Source organism: Cervus canadensis, chromosome 15, assembly GCF_019320065.1.
Source record: "Cervus canadensis isolate Bull #8, Minnesota chromosome 15, ASM1932006v1, whole genome shotgun sequence".
In the NCBI taxonomy this organism is placed as follows: domain Eukaryota; kingdom Metazoa; phylum Chordata; class Mammalia; order Artiodactyla; family Cervidae; genus Cervus; species Cervus canadensis.
In genome coordinates, this window is record NC_057400.1 from 49,297,288 (window position 1) to 49,319,486 (window position 22,199).

Consider the following 22,199-nt stretch of genomic DNA (forward strand, 5'->3'; position numbering starts at 1 on the left):
AAGATGCTGATGCTTTCTCTTCTAGAGATATTGAAACGTGAATTATGGGAATGTAAAATTCAGGACTTTTACAGCTTTCATGCAATCATGAAAACCTAACAGGCTAAAAAGACAGAAGGGCAGAACAGTGGAAGAAAATTGGATGATGTTATTAATTCAAGGAACTGAGATTTTCCATTATCTTCCAGTCAATCCTGGAACAATGCTACATTTATACTTGTTGTGTGGATAATAAATTCCCTTTTTGTTTAAATTTTCTGAGTTACATTTTTCATTCTTTGCAGCCAAAACATCCAACTGCCAGACAAATGAAGACCCTCACATATAGACACCAAAAAGTGTTTTGTTTCACTCTTAAGTGTAACATAACCTGAATTAAATGCTGGGAATCTAAATCACAGGGATGTATCGATAAATTTTTAGCACATTCACACTTTCAGTATCATTCAAGCCCTGGGTGAGATGGCTGGCACAGGTTTCCTTGTCCTTCAAGGCCCAACTTTTCTTTCATTTACAAAGAATCATTTCACCGTGTTTTGTATTTGTAAAGGTTAGAATTTAAGGTGTCCAAAGGGCCAAAACAAGACTCCTCTACAAGCACTTACGGCAATGCCGACGTTCATCTGCACCATCATTGCAGTCATCTTCCCCATCACACACCCAGCTGCTAGGGATACAGAACTGTTCATTCGGACACAGGAACTGGTTGGAATGGCAACTACTGGTGGCTAAAATAAACCAGAAAAGAACTCATTGTGTCAAACATCCACCCTATTATACCAACAAGCAATACTCCTTTTAGAGGAAGTATGTCAACTACTGCTCAATATATTTGATAGCAAATATAAAAAAACTTTAGAGCCTCTGGACCTTAGCCAGTGTTCACTGTCAAATAATCTCGATGGTATTACAACAAAATGATGATCCAAAGAGATACAAAATTCCAGAGAATAAAACAAATAGCATACATACATACAAAAACACACATATGCAGTTATGACCAAACAATATTAAATTTAAATTTTAATTACATTTTTAATTTCAATAAAATCAACCATTAGTTTATAATTATTAAATTACTTGAAGTATTTTGTATTGTAATAACTAATAGTAAAGCATGAGGATAAATTGTAAAATCCATGAGATTTGGAAAATAAGACTCCAAATCAAATCATTTTATTATTTTCACAATTTGTTTGCTTTAAAATCTTCAGCAGGTTCTCTGAATCTCAATGTATTAATCACAAAATGGAGTCTATACTTTTCTCACATTGCTGTAAAAAATAAGACAAGTAACATTTGTGAAGTGTTAGCTGCTCAGTCATGTCCGACTTTCTGCCACCCCATGGACTGTAGCCTGCCAGGCTCCTCTGTTCATATACTTCTCCAGACAAGAAATCTTAAGTGGGTTGCCATTCCCTTCTCCAAGGGATCTTCCTGACCCAGGGATCGAACCCAGGTATTCTGAATTGCAGGCAGATTCTTTACCTTCTGACCCACTGGGGAAGCCCTAGCATATGTGAAAGTGCCACGCAAATTAGTTGCAATCACTATTGTCATTGGTATGTTGCTATTATCATTGTGGCTCAGACGGTAAAAGCGTCTGTCTGCAATGCTGGAGACCCGGGTTTGATCCCTGGGTCAGGAAGATCCCCTGGAGAAGGAAATGGCAACCCACTCCAGTACTCTTGCCTGGAAAATCCCATGGACAGAGGAGCCTCGTAGGCTACAGTCCGTGGGGTTGCAAAGAGTCAGACACAACTGAGTGACTTCACTTACTTACTTTACTTATGGGACACTGACAAATCTGTGGGTGTAATTGCTATTCCTTTATATCAGAATACACTCTTCTTAACTTCCTGCTCCTAGTGTTTAACCTAAAATGAACTCAGCAAGCCCAGGAGGCAAATAAATAACACATGATCATGTCTCTACAAATAGAACTACTCCCTTACTCAAAGTGTGGTTTCCAGACTAGCAACATCAGCATTTCCTGGGAGCTTCCAGAATGCAGAATCTCAGATCCCACCTCAAGCATGAGGAATAAAAACCTACACTTTAACAAACTCCCCAGGTGATCCATTACTGCATGAAAATTTGAGAAGTACCTCATAGCCTCATGCCCCACACTTCTCCCATTCTCAAAGTGCATTCTCATCCAAACAATACACCAAAGTTTGTTCTGTTGTGCCAAAGGATGGCAAACAACTCAAATTTTCTCTTGCCTTCTTGGTTTTTGGGTTATAATCATCACCTATTCACCCATCAAAATGAATGAAACTGCAATAGTGTGATGGATCTCCTATGGCACAAGGTGGGAGAAAAATGGATATAAGGGTTGGGATTAATACACCAAGTAGGAAGCCTTTAGTAGGTTACTTAGCTTCTACTAAACTCTAAGTTTAGTAGAAAACTTAGCCTCAGTTTCCTCATCTGAAACCTACTTCAGAATACTATGGACAGAACTAAATGAATAAATATGTGGAAAATGATTTTCATAATTACTTGTAAGTTAAAAAGCTAAATTTGGTGTCTATATCATGCTTTTAACTATAATTTTTTAAAACATAAACTGCACTAGCCACTTCTGTGACCTCCTTGTAGTAATTCACACAAGTTCCTCTACATCCTACTACATCTACTACATCCTGTTTATGAAAACAGACTCCCTGAATTACAAATCACAGCAGTACAGACATTATTTTTTTGTTCTGGTTAGTGCACAAACTTTGCAGATTGAATAATATGAAATAATCGCTTATATGCTTCAGAAAACAACTCAGAAAGTTGGTTCCCTACCAAGGTGTTTGGATGAGACACAAACTGATGTGAACTGAACCCCTTCCTCAAAAGGGTCTGAATTCTTTATGCCACTTTAACGCTGAAGATTGGAGCTCAGTACAAACTATTATTAAAGTCACAACTCTTTGTCTTTGTTACAGCTGAAATCACTTCTGTCACTCAGAACAGCACTGAGCCCCGTCCCTCTTCACTTACGGCAGTCAATTTCATCCGCGCCGTTTGGACAGTCTCGGGTCCCATCACACCGCCAGGATGCAGGAATGCACCGCCCAGGCTGACACTGAAACTCATTACTGCGACATCCTGTAATCCCACAAGCAAGAGAAAGCCAGCTTAAAAAGTTATCCACATAGATATTTCAAAGAAATACAGATTTTTGATGAAATAAAAAAGTATTCCACTAATTAGCAATCAAAGAATATAAATTACTTATACAACATTTTTATGATTATATTCTGTTTTGGGGTTTGCAGGAAGGTCACTTTCACACACAGCTAACTAGAAGGCACCTTGATGTAAGGAATCTGGAAATCAATTTGACAACAGTTATCCTGCTTTTTAAAAGCACTTATTCTTTAATTTAATTTAAATTTAATACTTCTTTAATTTAATACCTTTACTGCTACACTTTAACAAGCTTCTAGGTCTTTTATTATGCCTTAAGGAATGAGGCAGAGAATTTAAAAATTTATGTGTGGAGATTTTCATCTTAGAGTTATTTATGATAAATGAAATTGCAAGCCTCCTAAATGTCTAATGTGAAAATGATTAAACTTTCTTGTATCTGTATCTATATATTAGGAGCTCATTAAAATAGTTATGAAGAACTAAATGATTTGGAGAAATATTTACAATATAATGTAACAAAGACAAGGGAACAAAATTTTACCGAAACAAATAGAAAAAAAGCACAGAAAAGACCAGAATGCTACGGGTAACTATCTCTGATTAATAACATCATGAGTAATTTTTTCATATATGTGAGAGTGCTATTTTTTTCAGTTTCACACTCTACAGTTTTTTTAAGTCCCTTTTTATTACTAAATCATGTACAGCAATTTATGGTTCTTTGTTCTTAGATACAGACCAACATCTTGGCTTTTTGTTTAACTTATTTGTAAGATGTCAGGTACAGCTCTTCTCCGCCAATAAACAAAGTCCAAAAAACAAAAAAAATCTCTGCAGCCAATCTTGAGTGCACAAACTTGGCATCAAAGTTGCCACATTTCCAAGTGGCAGTGATACCCCTAGTGATACCAGAAAGAGAATATAACTTAAAGAAATTCATTAAATTCAACCAGTATATCCTGCAGCTTTCCTACTTCTCCCTGGGGGACTAATCTGGCAGTTGGAGGTCCTCAGAGTTTTCCCAAATACCTGACCAGTGACCTCCCTATACATTATGTGCTGTATCATTATCATGTTTTTTTTTTTTTAAGAGAGCAGCCAACATCAGCCCAACTTGGAAGAGACTCAAAATTATTCTTTCACAAGCCCATGGTGGTAGAGGAATAATTTGGGGGGTTGGAAGAATAATTACACTTTCCCCATGTATTTAAGCAATCATGCTAAATTATCCATTTCAATGTTTGACTAACTAACCTGAAATTAAGTAAATATACAGATCAGTTACCTACTCCAAAAATAAATAAGCAACGTGCTATCCTGTCTTGTGTAAAGGCAGGCATATCAACAGCATGACATAAACATAGTTAAGTGATCTATTCGTAGGGGATATAGGCTACTTTGTTCATGGAATGTTCAAATCTGATTGTCTGGTAGTGACATCCTGATTTATAATGTATGCTGCAAATGGTCAGAAACTTTCCTTGACTAAATGGTGGTACCGAGTGGTACAGGAATACGTACACCCAAATACCTTCTATAGACTAATGCATGATGGTGGTTGGTGGTGCAGGTCTGGGGTTGGTGGTGCAGGTCTCTTATCAACTACCTTTAAAACACAACAACCTCCCTTGCAAAAATGCCCCTAAGGAATGTACAAATTCACTCTGGAATCCCAGAACTTCTCATTGGATTTTGTTCTACAAAGCAATATTTCCATGAGAGATTAGAGGCTTTGGAGGTTTAGCTGTTAACACAACATATATTAAATCACTTTTATCAATTAGGTCTATTGTTAGTAATCCAACATAATACATTTGTAAATTCAGTACATTTGTTTCCCTTAGTATCTAATAATTTCTGGTTGAAAAAGTGGAGCTGTCTAAAGGTCAGTCGACTTACAAAGAGTTTCCTATTGCTAGAAAAATCATACATTTAGAAACCGAGCATACTGAAGCAAATTCTCAGTATTGCCTGTTTTAAATATATATATACATACATATAGTTATTTCTTAATCAACCTTTTTTTCTTTTTTCATTTAAGCAACTTTTATTACAAGTCAAATGTTGAGGTTGTTCTTTGTTTTTGCTAAAATATGAAGTTAAGCACATCATGAAAAGAATACAAAATAGATACACAAGATTAATTTCTTAAGCATTTAAAAGGCAATTATTTAATATCATAAATTAAAATTTTTTTTAATTGATAGAGAAAGTTTTGCAATTAAGTAACCCTTTCTAGTTCGTATTTTTCACATTTGACCTCCCAAATGCTCAATCATCTAAATATATGAAGCCCAATTCACTCAACTTAGCAATAGATCCATGATAATTCGTCAAGTTCATCTTTTCAATGTCAACTTCCATGTCTGTTATAAGTCCCAAATGACTATTATTTGGAAACACCTCTCAAGAAAAGCAAATGGGTACTTTATCATTGCTCGGTGGTAACTTATCAACCAAATGCTCCACTATTGTTAGAAAACGATCATCCATTCTATTAATATTACAAAGGGAATATGTACTTGATAAACATAATGGAAAAGAATATGAAAAGAATGTGTATATATATATATGTATAACTGAACCACTTTGCTATACAGTAGAAATTAACACATTACAAATCAACTATACTTCAATGAAATTTCTTTTTAAAAAAAAGCAATGCAGGGAAATAAAAAAAGTTTCAATCTCTTCAAGAAAAATTACAGTGGACATAGGAATAAACCTGTTTTTTAACCTTACAGAGCTCCAAGCTGGAGAAAAACATGAGTAATCCTTTCTTCATAAATAGCCATAGAGTTTCCTGGTTTAAGTGTTGGGCTAAGAATGTGTTAAGATAAGATACTAGAGTAACAGATAATGCCTCAAGGAGGAAAGAAGTTTGTTTTTCCCGAAGGGGCAGAGCACAGAACTGAGGCACCACTTCTGTATCCTTTGCAGCCTCTGAGCACAGTGCTAGGCACATGAGACAGGAAACACATATTTACCAGGAAATGAGGGTTTCTCTTTGTAAAAGTCAGTCTCTTGGGATCATTACAGGCAAGAGATTCATAAAACCATCAAGGCAAACAATGTCTTTTAATTGAAACATACTATCTTAAATCTATAGAAAGAAAAATGAAACCTGGTTTAATCTGAAATAGGAGGACTATTTAAAAGTTTTTAAAGAAAGAGAAAAATATTACCATATTAATGTTTCATTCTTTTGCTCTTTCCTAACAGTTTCTTTTTCCTCTCATGAATTCTCTTCTTAGAAGAAAAGGGCAAGTTGTAGTCAATAGAACATTGTCCAAAGTTAACAGAGTAAGGTAATTTCTATGGCAAATCCTATTTTCCTACTCGATCCTCTAACACATGCTGTTCTATTCAGACACTTTTGGTCTACCTGAGGAGGTACATGTGCTCTTTTTAAAAACATGTAACACTATGTGGCATTTTTAATAATCCTACCTTCACTGAACTCAAATACACTCCTTAATTCACCCATAATTTTTACTTTACTTTTTTGGTACTTAATTTTACTCCCTTGGTGCAGACAAACATATTTGTGATATTTATAAACTGGTGATGGTTTACTACGATTTTCACACCTTATCCATAGCAACAAGGCCTGTCCCCTTTGGAAGATTTAAAGCCACTTGCTAATTTCAAAACTTGACACTGCAGCCCTGACACCCAAGGGTAACAAATTGCCTGGTGACCTTGCCCTGCCTAATGTCAACTAGTGGAACAGCCCACTCAATTGATGGAAATGGAACAGGACAGGTACAGCAAACCAACCTGTTTACACTACTCTTCCTGTGCAACATTTTAGCTGCCTGGTTTTCAGAACAGGGCGCCAAATAAGTGGCCAGAATTATTCTTTTTTTTAAAATCCAGTTTACAAACAAACTGAGTTGACTGCTTCCCCCAATTGTTTCAGAGCCCTGATGTTTTGATAGAGGGAAACGATATTGGTATTAAGAGGATATTTCAAGGGACTTCCCTGGTGGTCCAATGGTTAAGACTTCACCTTCCAATGCAGGGGGTGTGGGTTTGATTCCTGATCAGGGAGTTAAGATTCCACATGCCTCATGACCAAAAAACCAGAACATAAAACTGAAGTAATATTGTAACAAATTCAATAAAGTCTTTTTAAAAATGAAAAACAAAGCAATAAGTATATTTCAAAAAGTCAAAGGCTTTGAGGGAAAACCACAAAGCCAGTTGATGAGTGATCATGTACACATGTTATTTAAATGCAGTTTCTTTTTTAAAAAAAGACCAAAAGAATATGATGTCAGATTCAAAAAAGCCACAAAAAAATTATACCCGCTGTGTGCAAGACTTTGTTTAAGGTTTGTGGAAAAAACAAAGAATGATAAGCTATGATCTTTCTTACACAGAGCTTACAAATTTATTGGGAACAAAAGTTATTTATGCATTATAATTTACATAGCCATGTAACAACAATAGCAGTTATTTGTTGAGCACCTACTATGTGTCAGATGATATAAAAATCTTTATACACATCCATTAGATTCTTTTAGAACTAGATGAAGTAAGAGTTCTATTTCCTTAGTAGGAGAACTTGCACCTCAGAGACATCAGTCAAATTCCCACAGATGCGAAAAATGAATTTTTTGCAGAAAAATGAATTTTTGCAGAAAATGATTCAGACCCAGGGCCTATATTCTACTCTTTATCTCACATCCCACAAAACAAATGACAGTTTTCAATCACTCATAATTTACTTATTAAGTGCCAACAGTATTTTAAGTGTTTCCCATAGATGACCTCACTTATCCTCACAACTATGAGATAATACTGCTATAATACTATGAGATAGTATTATAGCCCCATTTCATAGATGAGAAAACTGAGGCTTGACCAAATCTCACAACTGGTAGATGGAGAAGCAGGGATTCACACAGCAGGTAGTATGACCCCAAAGCTGTGCCATATGACAGTAGATGATTTGGTTCCAAATAAGCACCAGAGACAGTAAGAACCAATTGGTCTCATGGAGGAAAAAATGAGCACCATAAGATGGTGTGATGAGAGAAGGCTTCTCAAAGGAGAAAAGACTGCACTGGGCCTGTGTGAAAGACCAGGACTCAGGTGGATGACGGAGAGGCCGGGCTTTGTGTAGGGTCCAAACAACTTGAAGGAGGCCCAGCTTGGGTGAAGTCTAATGAGCAGGCCTCCAAAGCCCAAGTGTGGGAACCTCTTCAAACATGGAGGACAACCACACTGGGTGATGGAGAAGAAAGGGCCTTGAATGTCAAGAAGAGAGTGACATGGTCAAATGGGTTGAGAGTGAGAAAACTAAGAAATCTTTACTGCCAGTAACTCTAATGGGCTTCCCTGGTAGCTCAGACTGTAAAGAATCTGCCTGCCGTGCAGGAGACCTGGGTTTGATCCCTGGGTCAGAAAGATACCCTGGAGAAGGGAATGGCATCCCACTCCACTATTCTCGCCTGGAGAATTCCATGGACAAAGGAGCCTGGTGGGCTACAGTCCATGGGGTCACAAAGAGTCGGACCCAATTGAGCGACTAACACTTTCACTTTCACTTCAGTAACTATTAAAACTAAAAGGCTCTCTGGGTGGATACATATCGAATGAAGATACAGATTTGGCCATGAGAAGGCCTTGGGCTCCTCAGAACCTTGCCCAGAGCCGAACTGGCATTTAGAATCAAACCCCATTCCCGCCAGAGACGCTGAGAGGGTCAAACAAGCCTTGTACACACCGGGACCCAGGGACCCCACAGAGACTGAGATAGAACTGTGTTTGAGCATCTCCTGTGGAGCTCTGGGTGCAGCAGACTTGGGTGAGCTTGGTGAGCAAGGCAGTGGGTGGTTCATTCAGAGGCTCTGGTAGGCATGGGCTCACGCTGCAGCCCTTCCAGTTGCCCATAACTGATCCAAAGCACTCCAGTGCATGGCAGATGGCCAACAGTTTCCACAGGGGCCACCCAAGGCCTTCTAGTGTTCTGTCTTTTCCAAGCTGAATGGATGTGTCTGAGCATCCAGCATGTGGAATTGAGCCAGTCCTTGGGAGATAGCGGGTTATAAAGACTGCTGAAAGATTTAATAATTTTTAAAGTGTCTTTTCAATGATCAAAGGGCAGCAGAATAACATGATACACTATCAGAGAAGCCCCTCAATTCTGGGAAGTGGGAAGTTACGTTTCCACCTTTTCTAACTGAGCTATTCCTCCCCCATTTTGTTTAAACACTAGCTACCAGCCGTTCTCCTTTACCCTCATCTCTTCCACACCACTTCTTTTTCCTTAAGCACCTCTTAGCCCTACAATCAGACTGTCCATCAGTACTGCACTGAATTATAAATAAAATCACATGTCCCAGGGACTCTTGACAGGAACGTGATGGGCACGTAGGGTGGGGAAATTATTCAACTGCACTGGGCAAAGCACAAATGTCTAGTGTCCTTGGCCCCTGACAAGTGGAATGCCAAGAGTGCCCATCCCCTGTCATGTGACATACATGTCCAAACACCCTTGAGAATGGTGGTACAACCCCCAGTTGAGAACAACTTAGAACACCTAAGCGGCTTGGACATTCAGAGCTCAAAATGTCTTACCCCACATGAAAGAGATCATCTAAGAAAACCCCTATAAGAAACTCTTCCCTCCTAAAGATAATAGAATTTCTTAAATGACAATCATACTCCCTCCCACCCATCAATAAGAGGGCCTGGGGTTGGGCAATATCATGCCCCAGCTACTAGTACCAGCACCTTGAAATGAACTTCCCTGGGAGAGTGATAAAGAATCCCAGTTCCAGGAAAGCCTGTTCCATCCTGGAGTGCTCTATGAGGTGTCCACATGCTTACCCATTCAAGGGTGAGGGGAGTCACAGGAAAAAAAAAAGAAAAGCCAAAATCTGAAGTCCTCAGGCAGTTGTTCTTCACTAATGGAAAGGCTCACTGCTGTGAAAAACAAGTCATAAACACACCTGCTTCTGGTGCAACCTTTTCCCATCTGTGTAATTATTAGAACAAAAAATATATATATACTTTTCTCAAACATCCTCTCCTCACCCTGCCACACTTACAAATAAATAAATAAATAAAGATATAAATTGACAATCACCTGACTGCCTAAAACATTCAAAAGAAGCTACTTTGACCAAGAACACAGCAATGAAAACTTCCTGCCAGCCAGTACCAAACACTGATTTGTGTGTGATTTCTGTTTGTTCTAGTCTTTCCTGTATTTTCTCGTATAATCCGTGCCGTGTTTTCTTTAGCAGCTGAGTCACTGAGGTTCCTCAGAGGGACGCATACTCCACCTGGGAGCAAACTAAGCCCAAGAACTTTGTCCCCACTCCCCACCAAGGAACTAACTGGTTATCTGATAGCCAAAAAGCTACATGCATAGCATGCTGAAAGAACACTATCCAAACCAAAGAAAATAGTCTCCCTGCTCTGGTTAATAAGAACCCAGTGAATCCAACCCCATAGGGAAAGAGTCCAGCACCCTTCAACACAATGTCTTAACATGACTTGTACAAAAACTATAAATCACCCCCATTTAAGAGCTGATTTCCAACCCCAGCTGTCCAAAGTATTCCTACATGGCTTACTGATTAGCAGTATAAATTATGGGAAAATAGTTCAATGGAATCAAAAACTAAAAAGGAAAATCACACACTTATGAGAAATAAGGGATTGCACAGATCCAGGCAAACCACTTTCCTGCTTAAGGCTTTTATAGGGTGTGATAGACCCACTCTCAGTCCGAACGCAGAGTTTATAAATAGCACCAAACCAGGGTTTCTCTCATTAATTAGTCTCAAGTGTTGAATCATAAGTCAAATCAGTACATGTGTGTTAAAGCTACAGGCATCATTGCTGTTTTGGTCAGCTTAAGTAAATTAGATCACAGGTTATCAAATGATCAATGGCTTGATACCAGAAATTATGACAATAGCAGGAGAAGAAGAAATTGACTCCCAATTGATGGATTTGGTGATTCTCTACAGTCACAGGGCAAATCATTTGTAACTATAAAACAGGTCTTCTGGACTGAATCATACAAACACTTTCTTGTTCTGATCTTATTTTTTTATTATTATTATTAATGTAAATTAATAATAATACTGTTTCAGGTGTTCAATATAGTGAATCAAATTTTTATAGCTTACACTCAACATTATTAGAGGACTTCCCTGACGGTACCATGGATAAGAACCCACCTGTGAGTGTAGGGGACCCAGGCTTGATCCCTGAGCCGGGAAGATCCAACACGCCATGAAGCAACTAAGCCCTGTATGCCACAGTAAGCCCATGTGCCACAACTACTGAAGCCTGCATGCCCTAGAGCCCACGCTCCGCAACAAGAGAAGCCACCGCAACGAGAAGCCCAAGCGCCACAGGGAAGAACAGGCCCTGCTCTCTGCAACTAGAGAAAGCCCGCACGCAGCAACAAAAACCCAGCTCAACGAACAAATAAACGGTTATTACAAAATAATGGCTATATTCTTCTGTGCTGTACACTTTTCCCTTGTTTTTATTTAACAAACCCTTTGCTGTACTTAGTCCCTCACTCTATGCTATTTAGTTCTTGACCATTCACAATAGTTACACCAATATGCTCTCAAGACATGAAAAGGGATAAAAGAGGCAGAAATAGAGGAAGAAAGAGAAAAGAGGAAGAAAAAGAAGAGAGAGGGGGAGGAAAGGAGAGATACCAAAGTCAACCAATATCAGTGTCCAAACACTAAATGTAATGAGACCTAGCATTGTACCCTAACCTCAGTGGTACAAAATGGTAACTCACTCTTCTTTAACAGTGGCCCAAATCCAGGTTGGATTGGTTTGTAATTGCTAAGTGGGTTTATAGGTCACAAATTTCTTGCTAGGAACTCTAAGCTCTCACTTGAAATGTGTACATTTTCAGAAAGTGGAGATTAGGTATAGTTGTATATATATTATGTATAATATATATAATTGTATATATATGCATGAAATTTACTCTGAAGCAACCAATGCTTACACATCAATAAGCAAGTCTAATGACAACTCTGGCCAGAAATATTGATCATTGTGAGGCTTATGGTGGGGCTTATTATAGTGTTTACACAAACACTGACCTTTTTTCCCTTCTAGTCACCTTATATCTCAGAAAGGGTTTCATTAGAAGCTCAAAATTCTCCCACCGTGACCTGATATATATATATATATGAAAAATAAAGAACAGAAAAAGTAAATGAGATTAAGAGACCAAAAGAAGAGTGATAGCAAGGTGATAGGAATTTATTATGATTCTACCAAGAACAGCACATAATTCTAAAGTGTGAGCTCCTAAAAGCAGGAATAAATACCTCTGTAATCCCAGAGCCTAGTACCCAAATCAATAAACAAATGATATGAGATGCATTAGAATATGTGGGTGAAGCTGATTTCCAAAAGATTGATAAAGCCTTGAGATCATGATGATCTGTGTACTTTTATAATGGATCCCGCCATTTTTCTTCCAATCTAACTACCAATGGAAAAATTATCTTCCATATTGACTCTCTTAAGAGTCCAAAAGACTCTTTAGAAGCCAACCCCAAATCCCTGAGAGCCTCTTTATATGTCTGGGTCATTCTCTGCTAATTCAATAAACGATGGAACTTCCCCCTTCCCCTGACCTCGACCCATATTATACAAACTATTTATATACAGCATTACTCTGGAGTACTCTGTACCCTCCCCCACAAAAAAAAAAAATAGGGGAAAAAAAGGAAACTGCAAGAGAATATCTGATTCCACAAATCAAAATTTGTAATTTTTATAGCACATGGATCTCTGCTCAATGTTATAGCACATGCTGGATCCCAGGGAAGTTTGAGGGGTAATGGATACATGTTTATGAATGGCTGAGTCCCTTGCTGTTCACCTGAAACTATCACAACATTGTTAATCGGTTATTCCTCAATACAAAAAGTTTTTTAAAAATTTGTAATTTTTATTATAAGTGATTTGCAACATACGCATGAAGTTACTTTCCGTATAGAATCAAAGGTAAAGGTGTATTTGGTAAGTTGGAAAACCATAAAATAGGATCTATTACATTTGCAAAGACTTGCGTGGTAGAATGATATAAAATTTCCTGTGTCTCCTCTACTATAGTGATTTTAGCAGACTGAGCAAGAACTTTAGGACGTGCCTCACCAGCAGGTTATCTGTTAAACCAGGAGTCCTTTGGCCCTGGTTTGCTATGCCTGGGCTTAAATAGCATTTATGGGTCTCCAAATCACTTCCAGGCTCTATAAATGTCATCACTTCATGCTATAATGTGAAACTCAGTAGCTTGTTGACACAGAATCAACAATATTATATTATCACCCACTGATACCCATGTGTAATGAAACAGTATTTGGGTTTCTGACTAAATACGGTGAATTTATAATTCCCCAATATTAAAAGCAGCTTAAATAAAATTATAAGTTTATCTGTAATGATGGTCAAAAGCAGGAAGATAAAGGTAACGTATATTTCCTAAGATTTCACCTCATCTGTATTTAAGTATCAATAAGTAATGACCGTAAGAACCTATTTTTGTAATTAAAGTGTTAACCATGCAATAAAATAAAACTTAGAATTTTAATGATGGAAAAAAGTAGTGATTTCAGTAATAAACTATACTAAGAAGTACATACAACAAAATCTCTGACACAAAAAATTAAAACTATTGCTTACTAGAATTTTGCCTATATTGTACTTTTTAAAAAACTACAAGAAAATAAACTGATATTAGGAATTTTGGTCAAGAATGGAGTTTTCAATTATCATCTTAATTCTGAAAATTAGACATCTAGAATTATACAGTGCTGACTTAGACAATGAATGAATAAGTTGAGATTCCAAATACAGGTATCATTTAAAGACAATTTTAATTAAATTCAGTAAGAAATTCAGATTTTTCATTTAGGGCTAAAATAAGAAGATAGTGATGGAGATAACACTAGATTAAGATCCAAGACACAGGGGTAGCACAGACTACTGTCCCCATGTCATTCAAAAAGTTCCATGAGGGCTGGAATTCTGTTTTATTCACTATTAAATCTTCAGTCAGTAAGGATTTCTTGCTTAACTGATTTAGGTTGGTGAACATGGATTTAAACTCTGATATGCTGTTCCCTGGATTTTCCAGGTGGCTCAGTGCTAAAGAATCTTCCTGCTGAAGCAGGAGACACAGATTTGATCCCCAGGTCAGAAAGATCCCCTGGAGAAGGAAATGTCAACCCACTCCAGTCTTCTTGCCTGAAGAATTCTATGGACAGAGGAGCATGGCAGGCTACAGTCCATGGGATTGAAAAGAGTCAGACACAATTGAGCAACTAACACTTTCACACTTTTTTCATGCTGTTACCTTACCTGCAAAATTTCTGACCTGCAAAACCAAGTTCTGATGAGGATTAAAGAGGTCCCTGTAAACCAAAAGCACAAAGCCTAAAGTACAGCAGTCCCTCTGTGAAGGGCAGTTCCCTCCTGGGCATACCCACTTCTCATCCATCTCAAGTATTCTAACAGCCTAGAAAGTAAAATATTCAGGAACCAGTGCCTTCACCAGATAAGACCTGTCTGTTCCCCTAACTAAAGACAATTAGTTTGGAGAGAAAACTCCCAGAGCCTGAGCCCCCTTGCTTGTGAGAAGCTCAGCATTTAGAGCAAGGTGGTTGGTTGCCTGCCCATGAACAAAGTAGCCACTGGCCCCGTCTGAGATCAAGGACAAGACCGAAAATCCAGATTTATCCTAGGAAACACAGGTCAAGCTGGGGCCAAAACCAAGCTTGCCACTGGTTTTCTATTTTCTTCTCAATGCATTTTCCTATTTTCCTACAATAAACATTTTTATTCTTCATCTATTTTAAATCACTCAATCTCAGGTGAGCCTCTGGAGTTTTTATGCAAACTCCCGTAAGTGTATAATTTCAACACACACACACACACAAAAAAAAAATTTCAACACACACAAAAAAATTTGATGATAAATATAGAGGCTTCCCCAGAGTGGGCTTTAAATCATTATATTAACTTGGACACAGCAAGTTTTTTATGGTCATAAAAGTATTCCCCTTGACCTCAGCACTTCCCTCAACATATGGCATAGAACTGAGGACATAAAAGAAATTCAGGATTTTAATCAACTGAAGCTAAGCTAAAAAGCTTTTCATTAAGAAAGTTCATAAATTCTCCAGGGCCTAGGTTCAAAAACATGAAATTCCAAATTCTTCCTTAGAATGCTTAAGATAGTCGGTATCTGAATTCTCTAAATGTTCGCTTATGCAATATAAAAATGCTACAAATGTACATATTCTTTGACTAAAATCATATGTGATTTATGGCTTGCAATATACCCAAAGGAAAACTTTATCATCTTCAGTTATTACCTTCTCTCTGGTCCAACCCTTCCAAAAGGAGGAATAAAGTACCCCATCATTGCCATGACCCCAGCCCCAGGCTTTCCTGGTAATAAAACACAATTCTCATCACCCTCCGAAATAGTCTCCACCTTATACAGCAAACGCTCCAAACTCAGTTCGATCCAACAGCATGTGTTGAGGCTCGGGCAGAACATCTATTTGTATGCTCGAGGAAACAGAATAACAACTGTCAGGACCCACAGTAAAGACAGAAAGTCCAGGATAATTTGGCTGTCCTCAGTCAAGCCCACACAACCAGCCCACCTCCTGCCAGGACTAAGTGAGGCCAGTTCTTCCCTGGATAAGAGTATGTTCACTGTTTGTTAAGAGCACTCAACACTTCACTAAGTTTTGTAGGTAAAGTTACAAAGAGGGAAAAGCAACTTAAACCTAAAAGCTTCCTCTGACAGTCCAGGAATGAGGCGATTAGGGCCTTATCTAGTTAAAGAGTCCCACCTCTGCTTCATTTCCTCCACCCAAGTCTAAAAATCCTTTCCTTCTCTCCCCTTTAGATCCCCATGATGTGGCCAAAGTGTTCTGAGCCTCAAAATCTGCACCTAAGTGAATTTACTCACAGAAAAGTTTAAGTGAGTTTTAAAGCTTTCTGTGGATACTGATATTTTCAGCAGAAAACAGGAAGCCCTCAAAGAAGTGAAATTTCTAATTGTGGCATTTTAGGCTTCCCTGGTAGCTCAAACAGTAAAGAATCTGCCTTCAATGCAGGAGACCCGGGATCCATCCCTGGGTCAGCAAGATCCCCTGGAGAAGGAAATGGCAACCCACTCCAGTATTCTTGCCTGGGAAATCCCATGGACAGAGGAGCCTGGCGGGCTGCAGTCCACGGGATCCCAAAGAGTCAGACACGATTGAACGACTAACACTTTCACTTTCAATGCCCAAATACCTTCTTCACCAGAATGATGGCACAGATTTTAGGATCTTAACAGGACTCCAAACGTGGTACATGGTCAGCTATCTTTGCTGATACCGGAAATGGCATCAGCACTGAGATAATATTTTTCCATAAAAACACAGGCCATCAAAAATACAGTCCAAGGGTTTCCCAAGAGAACTGATAACATCTCTGAATCACTGTAATGTGTTTTAGATTAATCTGGGATTTAGAAAAAGGCTCTAAGAAAATATTTCAAAACGAATGATGCCAAAACCCATGAGAATCAAGTAATGAATATGATTTACTGAAATACTGTAGTTTTGGTTCTTCTGTAAACTGAAACCCCTTGCTATACTGTTTGTAACTCAAAGACTTCCTTCCATTGGAAATATAAGATTTACTGACTCCACCCAATGTGTATGTGTATATCTGTGTATATATGCATACACACACACACACACACACACACACAGGGAAGCCCAGCATTTCAAAGCTTGCTGTTAAGGAATGGAGCTGATACACTTTCCTGAAGTTATACTTTCCACTACACCTGTAGGAATGCATCTCAAGTAGGAGTCTACTTTTCCCTTCTTCCATTCAACCCAGCATGTCTAAAAGCCAACAGCTTTTCTACAGAAGTTTAAAAGACAAAGTCTGAATAACCAGATGGCTGTGCGCTTGATATACTACTCCAAAATGGGGGTGGGGAGGAGTGGGGTGAGGAAAGGGAGAGAAGAGGGACGACTGCTTAGAAACCAAGTGACTTTCCAGGGAGAAACCCCTGAAGCCTACACCTGGGTTCAAAACTCTAGCTCCACCTCTTACTAACACTGTGGTACATGAGCATGTTACTTAATTTCTATGCCTCAGTTTCCTCATCTAAAAATGAGAATAAGAGCTCCAACTCTTAAGGTTAAAACGAAGATAGGATAAGAAGTATGGGCCTGGGACTTTCTTGGCAGTCCAGTGGTTAGGAATCTGCCTAACAATATAGTGGACGCAGGTTTGATCCCTGGTTGGAGAACAAAGACCCCGCATGCCCTAAGGTAACTAAACCCGCATGCCACAGTGAGGCAACTAAGAACCGGACACAACAAATAAATAAAATTTTTTTTAAAAGTATGGGCCTGGCACATAAGGACATGGTCAACAAAAGTTAGCCATGATTACTATTTTTAGGCAGGTGTCTTCTGACCCTTTAAACTCTATATATGGTCTCCCTTTGAATTTTTCAGTGTTTTTTTGTTTGCTCCACACATATTTGCTTATACTCTAGCACTTCTGTGTTCATAATCTGCAACCCAGTTCTAAATTACCCTAATAAGAATCATAGTTTATACCCTCCAAAAAGCTGATTTAATACAGAAGTTTCATCTCATATTATTAAATTATCACTTCTATTTTAAATTATATGTGTGTGTGCTCAGTTAGTCTGTTTGTGACCCCCTGGAGTATAGCCCGCCAGTCTCCTCTGTCCATGGAATTTTTCAGGCAAGAATACTGGAGTGGGTTGCCACTTCCTCCTCCAGGGAATCTTCTCAACCCAGGGATCAAACCCGCATCTCTTGTGTCTCCTACATTGTCAGGTGGATTCTTTACTACTGTGCCACCTGGGAAGCCTTTTAAAAATTACACTCTCTCCTTAACTAAGTATTTCTTATATCTGAGGTTCACAAAAGAACATATATATATTCAAAATAAAACTGAATTAGAACAAAAGAACTTAATTTACAAAGATAGGCACGTTTTCAGATTCACATCTATGCACTTTCAAAAATAAATTATATAGTAAGATAAATTAACTCTTCTAGCTTATTTCTCTGCTTGACAATGCCTCTGTTTTCATGGAGCAACTCTAAGCCAATTTTTTAAAAAGACATTTCAGCAATTACATTTCTGGTGTTTAAAACATTTAGTAATAATTTAAAAGAATTCACGTTTAACTAAATAACATTAACCAGTTGCCTAAGCACAGATATCTTAGTCCAAAGAAGTTGATAGTGACAACATTTATTGGATTACTAAGTTAAACAATCTGTAATTATTAAGCCCTGATATTAGTATCTACAGTCTAAGAATTCTCATTTCAGCCTGCCTGTGCAAATTGTTTCTGACTCTCAATGACATTTTGAAAAAGATCAAGCAAAAAGGAAACGAGTCCTGAGCTTTTCAAAACATAAACTGCAATGCAGTAGCACCATTACAGCAACCACTGAGAAAAGGGGATTCTGAACAAGAACTATTTCTAACTTCAAAATCAGACTCACAGATGCATATATATAGTATACATATTTCGATAAGGTCCAAGGTTAAAAGAGACCGTAAAGACTCCAGAGACAAACCCCTGAAGTCTACACCTGGGTTCAAAACTCCAGCCTTCTTTTGGTGCATCCTATGTGCCTACAACTCCCTTCTTACCCCTTAGAATCATTAAAAATAGGCTTTAGGGACTCCTTGGGAAACCTCTCCAGGGGATTTCCCTGGTGGTCCAGTGGTTAGGACACCACACTTCCACTGCAGGGGTAACAGGTTCCATCCCCGGTCAGGGAACTAAGATCCCACATGCCATGAAGCATAACCAAAAAAAAAAAAAGAAAGGCTTTTTCCTTCTTTCATATGATGGTCCTTTGAATATTTGAAGAGAGAGCTAACCATTGTTCCTCTGATTCTTTTCTTCTCCTAAAAAAAATCAAGTTTTTCTATCATTCCTCCCAAAACATGCTTCCAGTTCTCTCATCCTTGCATCTATCCTCCAAATCCAGTTCAAATATCTTAACAAAAGTGTGGTCCTCGAAGTGGAACAAATACCCAGGGTCACCTGACCATCTATGGCCAGGACCACAATAGCCTACCACAATGTTCATTCCTCTTCCTCCTTCAGACACAGAATCCCAGTTTTATTCAGGTGAACGGTGTATTCAGCCAAAAGATTATATTTCCCAGGCTTCAGCTAAGTGTGGTCACTGGAGCAAGTTTTAATCACTGAGATGAAATGCAAGCAATAGGGTTGTGCAGGACTTCTGGGAAGTCTCTTTTAAAGAGAGAGAGCATGCCCTTCTTTTTCCTCCTCCATTTCCACACCTAACATGGAGCAAGGTAGCCACGGCTACAGACACTATTTTAGACAATGAGGTGATCTTAGGGATGGAAGCCACCAGCAGAGGATGGTGGAGCGGGAAGATAGGTATGCAGGTCCCTGATGATAGCATGGAAGTACCAAGTCAGCCTCCTACTGCTGTTTATGTAAGGGAGAATCAAAGCCAAACACAATCCTCTCTGCAACAGCAGTCAACAGAGCATGCCCGTCACTGACCCTGGAGGACAGAGTTGCTTTACTACAACTCAGAGAACTTTCCACTAAAAGATTTCTTGAGTTTCCTGCTTATACATGGCTCTGTGCCAGACACAGGATACCAGAGGAGGCAAGCATAACTCTTAGCATCAGTGGTCCTATCCTAGAGAAAGCGATAAAATACATAAATAATTTTAATTCATGGTGTGATGATAAGTGTTGTGAGAGAGGCTCAGATAACATTCACTGGAGACCAAGAAAGGCCCTGTGGAGGAAGGTGCATTTAAGCTTCAATATGTGGGTCTGAGGGAAGGGTGTGCCTGGCAGAAGGAACAAACTGGAACTGGCACAGAGGCAGAAAAGTATAGGGCATGACCAAGAAAAAAACACATTCTTCATCCTGTGTCACTGACACATGCGTTCAAATCACCAAGAGTGTACTTGAAGCAGGTTTCCTTTGATGTAAAGAAGAAAAAAAAAATTTGTAAGATCCTGGCACCCTCTAAAGCCACTGAATGCTTCCATGTTGTCAATTCAACTCACAGGGCATTTATGGAGCACTAACGGTCCATTGTCTATTTTCACAGAATAAGAAACTATTAAAAGAGAAAAAAAATCACTATTTATGATCCTTACATGGTCTGCTTAAAAGCCGAGGGTTCATCCTTGAACACACTCCTCCCTCTGAAAAGCTTTCTCCTTGACCAGAAGGCACGCACATCTGAGCTCTACCTAGACCCACGCGTCCATCACTCTTGTTCTCAGAGTTACAGACATCACCAGTCAACTCTGCAGAGGACCAGATTTACAGGAAGTAGGTACAAGACACACAAAATGGGAACACTGAGCCCATTGAGAAGTTTGAAATACTATGTAACATGACATTTGGGGTCTGTGATTTCAAGCCCTAGAGGGGAAATCCCAAACAAATGTTCTTGGGGGTAGAAAGGCAAGGTACAATGCCTGTCTTCTAATGCTTCCTTGACTTCCCTCTCCTTATAAAAAATTTTTTTTAAAAAATATTTTTTCCCCCAACAAGTTCTATGGATAGAGAATGTGACAAGTGGTTCCTTTATTTCAAAAGACACAGCATGGTGGCTGCTCTGCTGCATTGACCTAAGCAAGAGCTGGTCAACTATGAATGATTTAGCACCAGGTTCCCTGTGGGGCCAAAGGTTTACTGAATGTTCACCAAGTGCTGGACCCTGCACACTCACAATGTCCTTTAAATATTCTCAGGAACCTGTGGAGTAGAAATCACTAAATCGTCCAGGAAACTGAAGCTCAGAGAGGTCAAGCAGCCTAGAGGTACATCTCTGGAACTTAACACCAGCCAGCATCCCAGCACCAGACAGGGTTCAACCACAGGTGAACTGTGTCCAGAGGAGACCCTTCAGATTGAGGATCCTTGGGTGGGTGGAGAAGAGGGCAGGGGGCAGGACCAGAGAGCTTCCATAATAGTGGAAAGAGCCCAACATTTTGCTCAGCGGCCAGAAATGTAAATGTGTATCACTGGCTTCAGCCCATCCCAATTTAGGCTGCCTTCAAGGAAACTGTAGGAATTTTCTCCTTATAAAATCTGATTGAGGTTAGCACTGAATTTTTTCAAATTCGTAAATATATTCTCACTTCTCACACATTATTCAAGATGCCAAATGTTCCTTCTAGAAGGAATCCTAAATAACCCTCTATCACCTGTCCTACAAATGCAAATCCCCTGAGCATTCAACGCCTTTCAGAAACTGCAACGGTATGAGGAATAGTTTGGTTATGTTCCAGCTCACTTGTTTGGTAACTCACTTGTAAGTAAGGAAGAGAACTTTCAACTATAAAGATTCTAAAAATAAGAACATTTTAGTTGTATATTTGTATGGCACTTTAAACCTGCAGTCGAGCTTTACTGACTAATGCAATCACTACATCCCAACATTTTGGTAAATTCCTTCTCAACAGAATATCTAAATATCCACTCAAATCTATTTCTAGCTAAAAACCAAATTGCTATATCCCTCATTCATTTTTCACTTAGAAAAAAGAAAGAAAATAAAACATTAAAGACTTCATAGTTAAGAGCTTATCCTAAAGTTAGTTTCATCATTACTTACTACCCCCATTCTCCCTCAATGTTGCTATGTATATGCTGATTAAGTTTCATTCCCCTAAATCTTTTCAAGTGTCCTTTCACCTGACTTTTCCTTAAAACCATACATTAAAGGTTACTCTGGTGCATTCCTCTCAAACTATAACCAGCTAATTCTCATTTGTAAGGTTGGCAGGAAGAGAATGAGATGAAGAGAAAATTCTCTAATTTGTCATCAATAAAATAAATCAGGAAATATAGCCTTTAATCTTGAGTATAATTTACTGATTCAGTCATTTATTTACAAAATTGATGGAAATTGTTAACAAGGAGTTAATTAATTTAAGTCACCTGATTACC

General features: G+C 38.6%; 1 protein-coding gene across 1 annotated transcript in view; it reads right to left on the reverse strand.

The window, feature by feature from the left end:
• LRP2 (LDL receptor related protein 2) overlaps positions 1-22,199 on the reverse strand; it is a 176,320-nt gene that overhangs the window by 138,741 nt on the left and 15,380 nt on the right. The window contains exons 2-3 of the mRNA XM_043488175.1: positions 2,998-3,105; positions 606-728 (exon numbers count right to left, since the gene is read on the reverse strand). Of these exons, the coding sequence (XP_043344110.1) occupies positions 606-728; positions 2,998-3,105 (231 nt within the window). The remainder of the gene's footprint in view (positions 1-605; positions 729-2,997; positions 3,106-22,199) is intronic.